General features: G+C 43.2%; 1 protein-coding gene across 1 annotated transcript in view; it reads right to left on the bottom strand.

Moving 5' to 3' along the window:
- SLC16A12 (solute carrier family 16 member 12) overlaps positions 1–18,944 on the bottom strand; it is an 80,997-nt gene that overhangs the window by 16,423 nt on the left and 45,630 nt on the right. Inside the window, 2 exon segments of the mRNA XM_040485827.1 lie at positions 6,778–6,889; positions 6,892–7,028. Of these exon segments, the coding sequence (XP_040341761.1) occupies positions 6,778–6,889; positions 6,892–6,982 (203 nt within the window). The 5' untranslated portion in view covers positions 6,983–7,028.

The raw sequence follows: 18,944 nt of genomic DNA on the forward strand, positions 1-18,944 counted from the left end.
ACTTCGGCTCAGGTCACGTTCTCACGGTTCAGGAGCTTGAGCCCCGCGTCGGGCTCTGTGCTGAGAGCTCGGAGCCTGGAGCCTGCTTCAGATTCTGGGGCTCCCTCTCTCTCTGTCCTCACCTGCTCATGCTCTGTCTCTCTCTCTCGCTCTCAAAAATAAACATTAATGGTCAACTCCTCCAGGAAGGCTTCCCTGACAACCTGAGTCTGGGCTTAATACCTCTCGTAAGTGTTTACGTGACGTGCGGGACACCTACCACACTACAGGGATATGGCGATTCCCTTTGCGTTGGTTTGTATTCTCCACTAGACTGTTGCTCTGTCACAGCAAAGACCATGTCTGCACTGGCTCTCATATCATTACCTGGGTGTTCATTAAATATTGTTCAAGGTTCAAGGTATCGCAGGGAGGAAAGAAAGAAGGAAGGAAGGATTAGCGTTGGTAAAGAAGTGACTAGAAGCGAAGGAAGTAAAAAAGGTTGAACAGCAACTTCAAGGACATGAATGAGAAAGGGAAGAGGAAGACTGGAGGGTGGCTGACCAGGAACGTGGAGCCAGATAAGGTGAAGTAGAGATGTGAAGAATCTGAGTTCATAAGCTGGCAGAATGAAGTATCAGTAGGAGGAAGATCCCGAAGCTAGAGGTGGGAAAGAACATGGGGTGACTAAGAAAAAAGGGTCCCAGATGATGAGAAGACATTTTGCGATGGTACGCCGGTCTCTTCTCTTCACTAAATCATTCTGAGGGATTTCATATTTGTGCGACTATGTTTGTCTCTTGTAACTTTTTTATCTTGTTTTATTGCTGTTTAGTTTTCTGATTGATGGTTTTCTTAACTGACCTGATTAGTCATATCAGTCAAACTTTAGGTATGCAAAGTTCAAAAATAATACCCGAGATTCTTATCTAACCATGTGAATAGGCTTGCCAGAGGCAAAATTTAATAACCATGAACATGCTTCTGATTGACTGTGACTTTCAAAAAACAAGGATCACTTCTTACTTGTTCTCAAAAGGGAAAAAAGTACTTTTCAAATGGTAAAGTTCCATGATTTATGGCTTCTAAACACAGGCATGACCTTAAAGAAAATAAATGTTATCGGGAGCACACGTGCTTCTCACTCCAGAAATAATTTTTATTGTCCTTTGGAAAATCTGTGCATCTGATGTGTCAGGAAAGCTGGGTCCTGATCGCTGATCCTCACACTGAGTAACTGAGAGTTTGGATAAAGCTTCTTAATCTCTCAGAGTCTCTTTTCCTCATTTCTGAAATAAGCAGTTTGATCAGCATAACTGGATCAGTCATAATGCATTCATTAGATCATGCTCAGTAGCAAACAACTCCTAACATCCTTCAGTGGTTGATAGGCTCTGTTCCTAAGAATAAGGAAACAAAATTATCATGCAAGTATCATCCTTCAGTGGTTGATAAGCTCTGTTCCTAAGAATAAGGAAACAAAATTATCATGCAAGTGTCATCTGTATGAAATACCATTCTCAAAGATACTCTCCCTCAAGGGGCCAACATGCCTAGTATCTCCGTCTTGCCACTCTGCTATAAAATTCTTCTCAAGGCACCTGGCTGGCTCAGTTGATGGAGCATGCGACTCTTAACCTCGGGGTTGTGGGTTTGAGCCCCTTGTCGGGTGTAGAGATTTCTTAAAAAGAAAGAAAAATCTTGGGGCGCCTGGGTGGCTCAGTCGGTTGAGCATCCGACTTGGGCTCAGGTCTTGATCTCACAGTCCACAGGTTTGAGCCCTGTGTCGGGCTCTGTGCCGACAGTGCGGAGCCTGGAGCCTGCTGGGATTCTGTGTCTCTCTATCTCTCTGCCCACCTCCCACCCCCCACCCCACCACTTGAGCTCTCTCTCTCTCTCTGTCAAAAATCAATAAACATTAAAAAAAAAATTTTTTTTAAGAAAAAATAATCTTAAAAAATAAAACTTCTTCTCTGGCTCCTATAGAGCTAGATGTTGACAACATCTGGTATTTGGGAAAGATGGTTCTCCAGTTGATGAAGTCATCCAGTGCATCAATGTGGAAGTGATCCACTGGCCAGTGTAGCCTAGTAGTTAAAAGCAGTACTACTCACTACCCTTGTGACTCTGGACACATTATTCGACCTCTGTGTGTTGTTTCAAGGACTAAATGATTTAATAAATGAAAGGTGCTTGGAACAATGTTAACCAGCACAGAACAAGTACTCAGCTAACATTAGCTACTATTTATAGGAATTCAGCCATTGTTAAAAGAGATCCCCAATTCCACAGGACTCTAGACATCTACTGCAACTAAGTTAATTTGGATCCAGAAGATGTCAAGAAAAATGGGTCTTTTTTTAATATAACTTTAAAAAAATTTTTTTTCCAACGTTTTATTTATTTTTGGGACAGAGAGAGACAGAGCATGAATGGGGGAGGGGCAGAGAGAGAGGGAGACACAGAATCGGAAACAGGCTCCAGGCTCTGAGCCATCAGCCCAGAGCCCGACGCGGGGCTCGAACTCACGGACCACGAGATGGTGACCTGGCTGAAGTCGGACGCTTAACCGACTGCGCCACCCAGGCGCCCCTAATATAACTTTTTAAAAATATTTAATTTGAGGGGGGGGAGCAGAGAGAGAGTAGGAGAGAAAGAATTCCAAGCAGACTCCATTCTGTCAGCACAGAGCCCAGTGTGAGGCTCGAACTCACAAACCATGAGATCATGGCCTGAGCTGAAATCAAGAGTCAGACACTTAACCAACTGAGCCACCCAGGTGCTCTTTTTTATAGAACTTTTGTTTTCCTTTTACTTTCTGATTTTTTTTTTTTTTGATGAGCATGTACTACTTTTATTTTTTATTTTATTTATTATTATTTTAATTTGAGAGAGAGAGAGTGAGTGGGGGAGAGGGGCAGAGGGAGAGAGAGAAAGAGAATCTTAAGCAGTCTCCAAGCTCAGTGCAGAATCTGACGCAGGGCTCGATCCCACAACTCTGGGATCATGACCTGAGCTGAAATCAAGAGTCAGACACTCAACAGACTGAGCCACCCAGGTGCCCTGAGAAAAGTTAGGTCTTACAGCTGGAGGTTTTCTTTGAACATTCAAATCAAGTATTGCTTTTTCAACCATCAACTCCAACTCAAGCTGTCAGTTCACAAACAGAATGTCACATAATTTCACGATGAAATGTGATTCTTGAAATAGAGAATGTGTTTGGTAATAAGATATCTTGAGGCAAAAAATAAGTACTCAACACACATTAATGAACAGAGAGTATAAATAAATGAGAATGACGGCTGTAATAGCCTAGACAACTTCGAGCTTTATGTAAACTTTACGTGTAAGGCGGCATCATCAGTTACAAGGCAAGAGTTGAAAGTTGATTTTAAAGTGGTCTGGATCATGACTGTATGGAGCATTGTTTGTAAATCAAAACCCAGGGAACAATATAAGTCCTTCAATCAAAATGTGTTAAATAAATTATGCACACATCCTTGTGATGGAATCTTAAGCTGTTTTTTTTCAGTGAGGTAGAGCTGTATGTGCTGAATATGGAAATACTTCCAAGAGATATAATTAAGCAAAAAATAATAAGTTCAAAACAGTGTGTACAGTATGATCCTATTGGTGTCAAGGAAAAGAATAATAATATGCTTTACAGATGGATGTAAGGTTCTTAAATTGGGGGGGGCACACCTGAAGAAGCTAATAACAAGGTTAACTTTGGGCAGTGAAACTGACATTCAGGAAGCGATGAGAAAAAAGACTATTTTATGTATCTCTGTATTGTTCAAATTTTTAGCACCTGGAAGTATGGTTTAATTTTTAAGTATACAGTTTAAACAGGGAAAAAAAGACTTAATTGCACAACAGAATAGGCACTGATCCTCTGAATTGACAAATCACCCTAGGGGCTGCTTTCCTTGGCCCTATCTCCAGTCCTATTGGCTGCTGCCTGTTCACGACACTGAGTTCCAATGCTGGCCGTGCCTTTGCACTTTTCTCCTCTAAACTTAATTTGGCTCAGCTATGCCCCTCTCAGCCTCTCCCATTAACCTCTGAGAACAGGTCTTTGCTACCTGCCACAACGCTCTTCTGGTTTCTGGCTAAACCCTTAGCAGTTCAGGAAGGGGGACTGCCCACTGTTATCACAAAGTGAGGAAAGCAGATAAAGTACATGCACCTAATGTAGCTTGAAACCTCTCTCCCTCTCATTTCCTCCTGGCCAAATACTATCCACTCTTCAAGACTTCACTCCAGGGACAACGTCTCTTGAAAGCTGTCCTGAACTCCCAGATCAGAATTAACCCCTCTCTCACCAGCGTTATTTTACACGCTGTTTTTATCCGATGTATACTTAGCCCATTTGGATTTGTATTTCAGTTATTTGTGCCCGCGCCTACCAGGCGGTGTTCCAGCATCTCTGTATTTTTGGAAAACACCTAGATAGAGCATTGTCCTCAATGAACGTATACCTAGATATTAGGGAACTTGATTTCCATTAACTTGAAGTTGAAAACTTAAGGATACAACCGAAAAAAATATGCAAGATTTTCAGCCTTGGGTGACAGTCATGGGTTCCACAGCAATTCCACTGTGATTGAGAAAAAAAAAAAATGAGATTCAATGTCCTGCCAAACAAGACAAGCCATATAAGATGCCAATGAGCATAAAAGACCATCAAGAAATCAGTGTCCTTGAGGTAAGTCCTCAATTTTCTACAGACACCTGCCCCAAGTCACTTCCATAGTTTCAGAGTACAACACTCAAACAATCCAGATGTCTCCAAGCCTTAATGTGCAGTTGTTTGTACATGAATTGGGGTGACAACTAACATGACTAATTGCCAACAGGACAAGGAGGGTAGAGAGCCTCCGTTAGAAGAATTTAGAAACAGCCGTCCCCTGGCACCATGACTTCTCATCACTGGTGTGACAACCATATGGAGATTAGGAAGTAAGATCTTAAGACAGCGATTCCATCACCAAGGCAATTTTTAGAAAACCTACGTCTGGTGATCCCACACTGTTCTACAGGATAAGGTGCAGAGTGTTTCAGGGGACAAGGAACTGGCCACAGAACTTCCTCAAAGTGCCTGCATCTTAGAGCAGAACAAAGGTGAAGACTGAAGTAGTCACTTCTCACAATGAAAAGGCACTAACAGAGGATATGTGTGTGAATATATACATGTGTATGGAAGATGGGGCAGATACGGTGCATGTGTGAGAAATAATGAGGTAGGAAGATAATCTGGTTTGTGTTGGAAAGAGTTGGTGGATTATATGCGCACATGCAATGGCAAGTAAACAAGACAAGAAGTAAAAAAGACTAGAAATCCAGTCCAGTTCTGTCCCACTAGACCAAAACTGTAGGTAAGTTACTTAACCTATGTTAGCACCAGTGTCCTAATCTATTCGTGGGGATATATAAAACTATTCCATCTAAGAAGGGTCATGAGGGGCGCCTGGGTGGCTCAGTTGGTTAAGCGTCCAACTTCGGCTCAGGTCATGATCTCACGGTTCGTGAGTTCAAGCCCCGCATCGGGCTCTGTGCTGATGGCTCAGAGCCTGGAGCCTGTTTCAGATTCTGTGTCTTCCTCTCTCTCTCTCTGACCCTCCCCCGTTCATGCTCTCTCTCTGTCTCAAAAAGAAATAAACGTTAAAATAAATAAATAAATAAATAAATAAATAAATAAATAAATAAAGGGGTCACGAAGACTCCACTACCTCCTTATAAAGATATCAACCTCCTTATAAAGCACTGAAGTCAGTTCCAGAACTTTTCCATGTTGGAAATGATGGGAGCTTCCACATGTAAGAACCAAAAGATTCCTTTTTAACTCTATGACTCCTCACACCCACAACACAAGACCCATGATAGAGATGGAAAAAAAAAAAAAAAACAGACCCAATACCATATTATGTTAAACAAATCTATAGGTTTCTATGATACATAATCAACCAACTCTTATTTTACCAAACACAAAGAGCCTGCTTATTTCCTGCGTTATGTATTTGTTACTGATGCTTTTATTGATGATGTCATCAAATAAAGTTTACAGGGCAAATTACGTTCGGTCACTGCTAAGGGTGTGCTGCCAGAGAAGAGTAAAGAGTTCTACTTCAATGAAGGCATAAGTAGAGGGAAGAGCTAGCACATGCAGACCTCAAGCATACATTTACTCCAAGTATAAGTGAGATGAATGAGTCCCAATGTACATGGGTTTAACTTAAGCATATTCAACAATAGGGCCTTGGATAAAAGAACGAGGAGAAATGAACAAGAATGAGAGAAGCCTGTACTTACGCTGTTACTTTCCTTCAACCTAGAACTTAGCCTCCAGCCAAATGTAAAAGGAAGCAGAAGAATTTAAATTCTAGGTATTAAGCTTTCCAACAGCTCAGTATCTGGTGAGCCAAGAGGTTTTCAAGGATTGTTTTGACCTTATGTATTTTTCTTTTCCGAGATGAGCTGTTTACGAAAACAAACGGCTGGAATAGCCACAACATTTAGTCTAAAAATGTCCTCACATTTCAGGTGTATGTGCCAGATATTATAGAAGACACCACTATCCAGGACTTTCAGGTATTAGAAAATCACATTCCTCGCAAAGAAAAAGATATCCAAGCAAAGGAAATGCACGCGCGCGCACACACACACACACACACACACACACCCTGTACATATACACAGATATTTTCACAATGAGAGGTTCAGAAATAGAACGAAGCAGACTTAGAAGAAAAGACAAGCCAGATCATCTTAATAAATCTAGAAGAAAATCCCACCTACCTGGTGACTGCCCGAGTACAGATGGTAACAAGGAAACAGCCAGCCACAATCATCCAGCCCCAGCCTCCATCTGGAGGAGAGGTAGACCGAACTCGGTTTCTTCTTGCCATGGCCTCAGCTCTTTTTTTCCTCTTTTTCGAGTTACTTCAATAGCCCAGTTGTGATCCTGGAAGAGGTTTGCTGTCCAGTGACTTCCTGTTGGCATTCAAGACTGGCACAGACTGCTACCTGGCACACGGGTTACTGGCCATCTAAAACCAAAAACCAGGACATATTTGTATTTTATGGTCATATCCAGAGGCTGATTTTTCACTTGACAAAAATGATCATTCTTTTCCTGTTAAATACGGTTATTTGTAGCTATGGATCCTGGACTGGGGCAAAGGCCATTAGCTGTCCTTGATACCCCTTCTCCTTCTGTTCAATAATAGATCCTCCGAAATTTTAGCCAAATCCATGTCCGCCCAGTTTGATACCATATTTCCTAACCTCTCTTGAAGGTGGATGTGGCAACATGGTTTAGCCTATTTTTTTTAATTTTTAAATTTTATTTAAATGCAAGTTAGTTAACATACAGTGTACTAATGATTTCAGGAGTAGAAGTTAGTGATTCATCACTTACATGTAACGCTCAGTGCTCATCCCAAGAAGTGCCCTCCTTAATGCCCATCACCCGTTTAGCCCAATCCCTGCCCAATACCCCTCCAGTCACCTTCAGTTTGTTCTCTGTATTTTTTTTTAATTTTTTAATGTTTTATTTATTTTTGAGAGACAAACAGATTGTGAGTGGGGGAGGGGCAGAGAGAGGGAGACAAAGAACCTGGAGCAGGCACCAGGCTCTGAGCTGTCAGCACAGAGCCCGACGCGGGGGTCGAACTCACAAATAGTGAGATCATGACCTGAGCCAAAGTCGGATGCTTAACCGACTGAACCACCCAGGCGCCCCTGTTCTCTGTACTTAAGAGTCTCTTATAATTTGCCTCCCTTTCTGTTTTTAATCTTATTTTTCCTTTCCTTCCCCTATGTTCATCTGTTTTGTTTCTTTAACTTCACATGAGTGAAATCATATATTTGTCTTTCTGTGATTTATTTAGCTTAGCTTAATACACTCTATTTCCATCCACATTATTGCAAATGGCAGATTTCACTCTTTTTTATCACAGAGTAATATTCCATTGTGTGTGTGTATACACATATATATACACATACACACACACACACACACACACATACATACACACCACATCTTCTTTATAACATGGTTTAGTCTAAATGAAAGGGATGCAAGGAAAAATAATACGCCATTTCTGGCTCATGAGCTCAAAGGCCAAGGCACTTTCCCAGGACTTCCACCACTCCCTTTCCATAGACTGGAGCATGGATGTAAGGGTGAGACAGCTATGCCCACACACACCAGGACAGCGCCCTGGGGGCTGGACAGCTATGGGGTGGAAGGAGCCTGGGTCCCTAGATGATGGTGGAGAAGGGTTGCCTCTCGTAGCTCTGGACTACACATAGCTTTGCACAGTTACACAAAATACCAAAACGCTTCAATTTTATTTGAGCCTCTGTATTTTCAGTCTCTCTGTTACAACAGCTTAGACCACGTACCTAATTATTACACTGAATGAGTCTGATAGTAACTTCTTTGGCATTTCTGACTGGTGATGCTGTAATTTTTATTTTTTAATGAAAAATTTTTTGTCAATGCTGTATTTTGTAAGTGTGTAATTAAAGCAAGAAGAGAATGGCAAATAAATGAAACAGAATAGAGAGTCCAGCAGCAAGTATATAATAACTCAATATAGCTAAATAAGGTAGCAAAGATTAGTGGAGAAAAAAAAGGATTACTCACTGTATCATGTTACACCTCTCCCTCTAGTTCTAAACCTACTAGATAGGTCAGAGTTAAAAAAAAAATTTTTTTTAACATTTATTTATTTTTGAGACGGAGAGAGACAGAGCATGAACAGGGGAGGAGCAGAGAGAGAGGGAGACACAGAAGCTGAAACAGGCTCCAGGCTCTGAGCTGTCAGCGCAGAGCCCGACGCGGGGCTCGAACTCACGGACCGTGAGATCATGACCTGAGCCGAAGTCGGACGCTTAACCGACCAAGCCACCCAGGCGCCCCTAGATAGCCCCTAGATAGGTCAGAGTTAAATGTAAAAAACAAAAAAAAAAAAAAGGATAAAGAAATCATTAAAAATCTAGGCGAAAATAGAGGCAAATATTTATCTGATCTCTAGATAGGAGAAGGGCCCCTTGAGTTGTAAAGTAACGTAACAAACCAAGGGAAAATTTGGTTGATTTGTCTAAATTAAAACTTAACCTTTCCTACATATCAAAACGTGTAATAAATAAAACCAGATGATAAACCACAGACTTGGGAAAAAGATAGCAATACGTGGTTCAAAAAGTATGGCTGCAACTAATTCAATCAACTACCAGCACTCACTGTGTACTATGCGCCAGGCAGTATTTAGGGCACTGGAAATCCTATGGTGGGCAGACTCTACCGTACCCCTATGGTCCCTCCTCCTGTGTTCTTGACTTTGTATCATCCCTCCCCTTGAGTGTGGGTGGGACCCGTGACTTGCTCCTAACCAGAGTAGGGCACAGGTGACTGGACAGGAATCCCACGATGATGGCATCCTGTGTAAGGCTCAGTCATGCTAGAAATGAAAGCTCTCATTCTCCTGCTTGCCTTGAAGAGCAAGCTGCTACACTGCACACTGCCTATGGAGAGGGCCACGTGGAGGGGACTGTGGCCAGCCTGCTGGGAGCTGAGGACGGCCTCCAGGAGACAGCAGAAAACTGAAGTTCTCAGTACTACAGCAGAAAGGAAGCAGATTCTGCCAACATCCTAAGTGATCTTGGAAGCCGACTTCTTTTCCTCTATTCCTCTATTCCTCAACTGAGCCTCTAGTTGAGAACACAGACTGGCTGACATTTTGACTGCGGCCTGTGACACCCTGAGCTGAGGACCCCGTTAAGCTGTGCTGGATTCTGGCCTCACAGGAACGGTGACGTAAGGTGTTTCTCAGGGTATTTTTTAGTATGTTAAACAGACTTCTTAAATTACCATTAGGGATGAATTATTTAAGAGACGAAAATAAGAGTTTTGACAGGACAGATACATTTTCCACTGGACTGAGCAAATCACTCAGTGGTCGGTACGATTGTATCATGGTCACCAGAAGAAATCTGAAATAATATTAATTCAATGCAACACCATTTCAAATATGGCGAAGCCCGCATTGTTTGGAACACGGGCTATGTACCACTTGGTAAATGATGGGCAAATCAAACTATTAAGATATCTTTTACTTTAAAACCACAATTTTTGAAGGAAACGGCTCACGGTAGAACCTTACAGGTGTGCCTCTTTAAAGCCACCCGAACAAACTGGTGGCCTGTGAGTTCACGGTGAATGGGATCAGTTCCCTTATAAAAGGGGCCCTGAGAGCTCCTTTACCCCTTCTGCCATATGAGGACACGGCTTAAAGAAGTCTGTCTAGGAACCAGGAGACAGGCTCTCACCCAACACCAATCCTGCCAGCACCTTGATCTTGAACCTCCCACCTCCAGAACTGTGAGAAATAAAGGTCTGTCAACCACCCAGTCTGTGGTAGTTTTGTTACAGTCGCCCAAATGGACCAAGACACCTAAAACTTTAGATTTCCAAACTCTCTTGAAAAATTGGAAGTGCTAAAGATACCGAGCTGGCATTCCTTTGTTGAAGCTATCAGAAGGAGTCAAGTACCAGCACATTCCTGGATAAGGCCCATATTCCCCACGTCACCCTGTCCCTGACCTCCTGTATCACCCAGCCCTGCCGTTTCACTCGTATACGACACCTGACAGGCTCCTGCAACAGATTTTGAACGTCTGCCTGTACCACATTGCCATAACTCCAAGTTTCTTGAACAGCCACATGTGGGTCACATTTATGGGATACTTTTCGTCCAGCACATCTCTCTCTCACAATTTTAATGGGACTAGCATTTGAAGTTCTGCCCACACCTGCACACACACAACGAAATAACTCACTGCTTAGACATAATGAGGTGGCAAGTGTCATGAAATGACAGAATCAATTGTATGAGTCAAAAAGCCAAACTCAGAAACCTCTGCCTTGGTTCGGTCCTAGCCTCTTCATAGGTTTTCCCATTAAAATAACCCCAAGGGTAAGCTGTGTTCCAATTTAAGACTATACATCCACGAACCCATAAATGTCCAGCGTAAGGACCATCCCCAGTCAGTGCTGCCCAGTGCTGTTCAAAAATGCTCAAACAGGGACGCCTGGGTGACTCAGTAGGTTGAGCATCCAACTTCACCTCAGGTCATGATCTCACTGTTCTAGAGTTCGAGCCCCACGTTGGGCTCTGTGCTGACAGCTCAGAGCCTGGAGCCTGTTTTGGATTCTGTGTCTCCCTCTCTCTCTGCCCCTCTCCTGCTCTCTTTCTCTCTCTCTCTCTCTCTCTCTCTCTCTCTCTCTCTCAAAAATAAATAAACATTAAAAAATTAAAAAATAGAATGCCCAAGGAGGCAGTATAATACAGTGCGATAGATCAGGAATTAAAAAGTTGTTCAAATTCTTTGAACAGTCATCTCATTGCTGGGAAGTTATCCTAAGAAAACAATTTAAGAGAAGATGGACACTATGGGTGAAAAATAATAGTTGCATTATGAATAATGTATAAAACAGAAACAACTTAAGTGCTCAACAACTGGGAAGTGTTCGAGAGCTATGACACAAGCAACAAATGGAACAGTATCCACCCCTTTAAAACCATAAACAAGAAGATAATATCGTAATATGGGAAAACATTTGTGATGCAATGGTAAGGCAAAAAGCAGCCACTAATATTGTGTGTGCATTGGGAAGGAAGCGATATGAGACTCACGTAAAAGTTGTATATTCGTAACTGTCACAAAGAGTAGGAAGACTGTGCCAGAAGGAATGCAGTTGGAAACACTATGCAGAAAAGTATACAGCCAGTATGACTGTTATGATTCATTTTCAAAACTGTATTTGATACCATTTTATATATAGTTTTCTTAGGTAATTCAGATCCACTCCTGCACCGTGGACATGCGCACGAAAATTTTCTTTGCATAGTTTCTCGAGGACTAGAAAGAACTGTATCATTTATTGATGCAACACAATGAAACTTAGGTGATTGTTCAGTAGAAGATATGATGTAGGTAACAAGGCCTGGCAAAAGAAAATGTTCCGTTTCATTACAAAAACATTAAGCATCATTAACTTTTACTTCGCCTCTGCGGTCTCCGTTTGTTTCAGCCGAGCAGCTTCTCCCTGGCATTCCCACAATCTAGGAGTTAAGGACCAACTTGAGAGGATCTCTCAAAAGATACAATTGCATGAATCCAAATTAAAGAGGGGAGTAACCCTCCCAAGCAGCGCCGAGCTGACAGCACAGCGAACAGAGGTCTGTTGTTGAGTTAAAGTCAACCTGGGTAACACCACAGACCCAGGAACATTCTCACGGGGTTCCAGGGTGGGGAGAAACAGCTCTGAAAGCATCGGTGCGCAGTCGTATGATGAATCAGTCCTCTTGAGCAGGCACACGTGAGCCTCCCAAGCCTCAGAGCTGGGCACTGTCTTCTCCCCTTCACCGTGATGATGCTGAAGCCCAGAGAAGAGAAGGGACTCACCTGGCAGCGCTATGCGGAGATGCAGGTGGAGACGCGTGGTCTGGCGGATTTTGGATGGTGCGCCTGCCCATCCACCCTCCAGATTTCAGAGCGGCTATTGGGCATTTCTTTCAACAAGCCGTGCAAATAATGGTGAAGGCTGAGCACCCATTCGTGTGAGTGCTCATGACGAAAGAAAGGGGAGGGAGCCCACAGGTTAATAACACAAGGGTATACTGCCCAAAAAATAACTCGTGTTTCTTTCAAAACAGGTCACTTACTAGATTTAAACGCCTTCAGAAGAACACAAGTTAGACCAGGCTAACCTAGTTTCATAGAGACTTTGGAGCAACCTGCAGGTCCCCTACAGTATTAGTCTGCACATTCTTATAAATAATTAACTGGCCCGATACGGCACAAACATAATGAAAAAGTCCTTTACTGAGTTAATAGTATACCTAAAACAGTATGCAAAGGAAGCATGTTACCATCACGTAGTTCGTCATTTTACTAATCAGCCTCCAATTTATTTCATTTTGACGTCCAACCACTGAAATATAATTGCATTCTGCATCTCATTCTGGTTTCAGAAAAATCTTTTTGGAACAAAAGAGGCTCCATATTATGATGTCCCACTAAGATTACTCCTTCACAGTACAAATTAGGCTATATGCTCAATTTCACTTCATCCTCCTTGCTTTCAAAAATCTAGACATTTGCAAAGAATTCTTGCCAATGGTCCATAACTTTCCAATATAGCACTACATTTTGGGGGCAAATCTTTCATGTTGCCTTCAGTAAAGTTTTCTGAAGTGATCTCCTCTGTCAGAAGACCCACATATTTCTTACAGTCAGGACACTGCTGGAGAAAAGTCCACAGTGGTCCTGGAACCACTCATTTTGTTAGGCTCCCAACATGGTCTATTATTCTTTCCTTCCTCCATTCCCTTCTATGTCCAGTGCCTTAACCTTCATCAAGTACGCTTCTTTATTAATTGCTTTGCAGCCACAAAACAGATAAGGGTGTGTGGGAGAAAGATATCAAGAGCAGGAATCAAGACCATTGGGTCCAACTGATACTACTTAGTAATGACCCTGTGCAAATCACCTCCTCTCTGCTACCATTTCCTGATCTATAAAACCAGGGAGTTGAATTACTGATGTTTCAAACCAGGTGACTGATTATTAAGGACCTCTTCCCCCAGAGGTGAGTGACCTGGTAGTCCAGACACTCTCAGTAAACTCGGATTGATTCTACTCTTTGTTTTTACTTAAGAATCATGAAAGTTGCCAGTCTTTTTTTTTTTCTTCTGGCATTTCTAAAATATTCCTCTACTGCAGATAACTTTTGGAAATATCTCTTGATATTAGGTTGGCAAGCTGGTTTCCTCTCATTGGCCCCGTTCTATCATTAAGGCTAAGCCCAGAAGTTTACTGTTGTAGGAAATGAGAAGATGGGTCCTGTCCATAATAACTTCATCCATAAATAAGGAACCATAGGATTGTGCTGTAGGGGAAGTCTCCACCACACAAAGGGAAAGTAGAAGCCTGCCCAGAGATGAAGGGGAAAGGTTTTTTTTTTGTTTTTTTTTTTTTAATGTTTATTTATTTTTGAGACAGAGAGAGAGACAGAGCATGAACGGGGGAGGGTCAGAGAGAGGGAGACACAGAATCGGAAGCAGGCTCCAGGCTCTGAGCTGTCAGCACAGAGCCCGACGAGGGGCTCGAACTCACGGACCGTGAGATCATGACCTAAGCCGAAGTCATACGCTCAACCGGCTGAGCCACCCAGGCACCCCCTTTTTTTTTTTAAAGGAAGAGTGATGAGCTGCCTTTCCCATTCTCTTGAGTCCTGAGCAAGGGTAGGTAAGTGGTATAGCGAAGAATTAAACTGGGTATTTGGGGCAGGGGGTTGCAATAAGGCTTGTGCTATGTATCCTGTGGGTAACTGTGGAAAGACCCAACTTCATTGGGTGCCCTTGGCCTGTGATGTGTCAGGGCAGAGAGAAAGCCAAAGACAGTGCCTACTGACCGTCCCTCACCTCCCATGTGACACAGAAGTGGCTCAGATGCTCTTCCGTATTCTCAGTGGAGACATGAAATACATCTAAGCGATGAGAGGCAGGGCTGTGGCAAAGGGGAAACAGGCTGAGCCAAACGGAAATCATGGCTGATCTTCACACGAGGATCTGCAACAAGAAAGATGGGGAATCCCCCCAGGTCCTGGCCATAAAGGCAGTACGGACTGTAAGTTTCACCAGTAGCACATGCGTCAGCATGGTACACAGTGAGGACAGAAGCCAACACCCAGAGACCAGCCAGATGAGAGTCGCGGGCAGGACGCCCAGGCACCAACACCAAGGAAAGCTGTGCCTAGGCTAGTACGAACTCAGGGACCTGCATGCCAACCACCTCCTCCACCATTACGCATGAGTTCTCCCCGAAGCCAGACAGGCATAGAGGAGAGGGAGGGATAAACACCACAGAAAGGAGAAACAACACTTAGAGATTAACCTTGGATTTAGCTAAATATTGATCCCAGAAGACTGAGCGAAGATGCAAGAGAGTACTTTCAACTTGCAAAGGCTGCTAGAAACGTGTTGAAATTGAGGTGCAATTCATACACGATAAAACACACCCATTTTTAAGTCTTTGTTTTGATGACTTTTTGATGTATACACTCACATAACCACAACCACCACAACCAAGATATAGAACATTTCCATCACCCCAAATATTCCCTCGTGCTCCTCTGAAGTCAGTCTCAACCAACCTCAGCACCACGCCCCCACTGACTTGCTTTCTGTCCGACATAGACTAGTTTTGTCAGTCAAGAATTCCATAAAAATGGAACCACACAACAGGGACTATTTTGTTTCCAGCTTCTTTCACTCATGATAATGTTTTGAGATTCATCCAGGTTGCTGTGTGCATCTGTAGATTCCTTTTTATTATTGAATAGTAACCTACATAATGGATATACTGCGATTTATTTATGTAGTCATCTGTTGATGGACATGTTTCCAGTTTTAGACGATTATGAACAAAGCTTCTGTGACATCGCCTATACAAGTCTTTTTGTGGACATCTATTTTCGTTCTCTTGAGTAAATACATAGGAATGAAATTGCCGAGTCATGTTGTAAGTATATACTTAACTTCATTTTTTTTTTTCAACGTTTATTTATTTTTGGGACAGAGAGAGACAGAGCATGAACGGGGGAGGGGCAGAGAGAGAGGGAGACACAGAATCAGAAACAGGCTCCAGGCTCTGAGCCATCAGCCCAGAGCCCGACGCGGGGCTCGAACTCACAGACGGTGAGATCGTGACCTGGCTGAAGTCGGACGCTTAACCGACTGCGCCACCCAGGCGCCCCAGTATATACTTAACTTCAGAAGAAACTGCCAAACTTTTTTTCAAAGATGGCTGTACAATATTATTAGTAATATATCAGAAGTCCAGATGCTCCAGTGTATAATGGATTCACATTGTAGTTTCTTTTTAAGTTTATTTATTTATTTTTGAGAGAGATCACAGGGGAGGGGCAGAGAAAGAGGGAGAGGGAGAGAATCCCAAGCAGGCTCCGCACCAGCAGTGTTGAGCCTGATGCAGGGCTCGAACAGACGAACCATGAGATCACGAACTTAGCTGAAACCAAGAGTCGGACGCTTCACCGACTGAGCCACCCAGATGCCCCACACCTTTTAGTTTTAATTTGTGCTTCCCTGATGATTAAGGATACTAACCAGTTTTTTCATGTACTTATTAACTACTCATACATCTTCTTTTGTCTATTCAAATATCGTGCACATTTGGGGGGGGTGTCTTTTTATTGAGATATAAAAATTCTTTGTATGTTGTAGATACAAGCCCTTTGTAGACATATGTATTACAAATATTTTCTCCCATTCTGTGGCTTGCCCATTCGTTCCTTAGTGGTGTATTTTGAAGAACAGAAGCTATTACCTTTGACGAACAGGAATTTATTATTTTGTCTTGTATAGTCAATTATAGTATTTCTATATATTAGGGTGAGCGATTACAAATTAAAACTTAAAAATACTACTTTATAGTAGCATCAAAAACTATGAAATGTCCAGGAACAAACCTGACATAATATTTGCATTATTTTTACACTAAAAACTCCAAAGCAGTGCTGAGAGAGGTTTATAAATGCCTAAAAGAGAGAGAGAGCTACCACGTTCATTCCACGGAAGATGCCGAAATCTATCCAAGTTGACTGATCCTTTCAGTGGCGAGGAATCACAGAGGACGCCAGGTACACCGAAGGGCAATCTTCCAAGTATGCCATGAGAGGATTCCAACACTTTTCTGCACAGCATTTATAGCCTTTATAGCAGTGGAGCAAAGCGTTCCAGCTGGTAACCCTGCAGACTCGTAGCCTGGGCCAAACACAAGCTCTGACAAGGACTGAATGGGGAGGGAAGTTAAAGAAAGTCCTCTCTGCTTGGGTTTGCACAGTCTGTGGCTCAGGGACCCACCTATTTTTTCCATCGGAGTCTCTGGGTCTTAGGGATGACTGCTAACGCATATGGATTTATTTATTTTTGTTGCTCAATGATATCACATGTGTGCTATGAAAAATATTGTTCTTAGTAAAGAAAAACTAGTGATTCGCTTTTGCCCCCTCTCCTCTCTGCTTCTCTCTGCTTAGTCCTCCAACAGATCCTGGTAAAAGGGGAGTACAACTACTGACTTCGACCAGAAAGCTGGGGCTGTCTCTTGGGCACCTTTGGGCACTAAACTGAGAAATTCTGACTTCTGGCAAGGCAGCTGCTCAAGTTCCTACCTTGTGTGAGACTTCGGGGACAGGAATACGTTACCGAAGACCTAGAATAAACAGCAGAGCAATTTATATGGTATTTGGTCTACACAAGGGAGAAAAAGGTACGACTTGTGATTCCCGTAAGGCACAGAGAGCAGAAAGCAACATTCTTTCCCTCGCCGCCAGCTCCTAACCCACAGAAGCTGCTGAGTCTAGGCAACGTCAGAAAAAATGCTTACTTCTGCGTCTAATAGTTTGTTGATGGTGCAACTCATAACCAGGAGCTTGCTCCCACCGTTTTCTTCTGCAGTGACGGAGTTCTTTTCTCTCCTATTTGGAAGGGCATGTAAAAGAAGTGACAGGCCTGAGCTATAGCCCTCTTTGATAAAAATATGTGTGGGTAGGGGCGCCTGGGTGGCGCAGTCGGTTAAGCGTCCGACTTCAGCCAGGTCACGATCTCGCGGTCCGTGAGTTCGAGCCCCGCGTCAGGCTCTGGGCTGATGGCTCGGAGCCTGGAGCCTGTTTCCTATTCTGTGTCTCCCTCTCTCTCTGCCCCTCCCCCGTTCATGCTCTGTCTCTCTCTGTCCCAAAAATAAATAAACGTTGAAAAAAAAAAATTAAAAAAAAAAATATGTGTGGGTATACATGTATGTATACACACACACACACACACACACACACACACACACACACACAATATGCAGTCAGAGATCCCTGGGCCTGGGACAGTGTCTGGTATGAAGCTGGCATTCAACATTTGTGTGGTTCAGTGAATAAATCCTGGAGTCTAACTCCGTGGCCTTGCGGAGTCTAATTTTGCACTCTTACGGCATATGGAGTTATTAGGTGAGAATATGTTATATCAGAGGCTTCTTGGCTGCAGAGGAGAACCTCGGGGCTTGTGATGAATTTCATAGGGTCTTTCTGTTAGCTGACAGAGAGCCTTTTATTGGAGCACAGTGCCGCCTGTCTATACCACAACATTTTCCTCGCTCTGTAATCGCTGTTGCTGCCATGTGGTTGGGATGGGAGGGGCAACCAGTCCGTTATTTTGGTGGGCTAGAACTTAACCCCTCAGGTCATACAGGGTCGTGGAGAATGGCCGTTTGAAAGCCACAGTGAAGTCTGCACAGAGTGTGAACTCCCTGGGAGCGGGGACCCTTGACGCTTCAGTGCCTCGGACACTGGCACTCAATAAATACTTAGGGAATGAATATCCCCAGTTCTCACGTTCTGGACATTTTCTCAAATCGCATGGGGAAGGGGGAAGGGGAGCTTGAGGAATGGGGGGAAGAAATTACCCATCATTCTTTGTTCTTTTTACCCATCGTCAAACCAGGTTGACCAGCCTTCCCAGCATCTGGGTAACAGAGCCTTAAGTGAATGTACCTCACTGAGTACACCAAGCATGGCCAGATCCTGACCCCCGACCAGGCTAAACCTGGAAACACAACTTCACTGCTAGTATAATATAAAACCTCAGATTTTTCCTTCCTGAGTAGGGAAAACCTGGTTCTTCCCTCTGGGTGTTTCTCTCCCATGAGTCTCCTTAACCTCCCACACAAAACACGCTTCTGTCACTTCTGGTCACCAGACACGTGGAGGTTTCCCCCACACCAATAAGAATTCGACTCAATTCTGATACTGTCAACCCAGAGAGAGTGTCAGATCCCACAGGTTGAGGGTTTGGGCCCAGAAGTCTGCCTCTCACCTTACCTCCAGA

The sequence above is a fragment of the Herpailurus yagouaroundi genome, unplaced genomic scaffold (genome assembly GCF_014898765.1).
Source record: "Herpailurus yagouaroundi ecotype Mexico unplaced genomic scaffold, PumYag 163, whole genome shotgun sequence".
Taxonomy (NCBI): domain Eukaryota; kingdom Metazoa; phylum Chordata; class Mammalia; order Carnivora; family Felidae; genus Herpailurus; species Herpailurus yagouaroundi.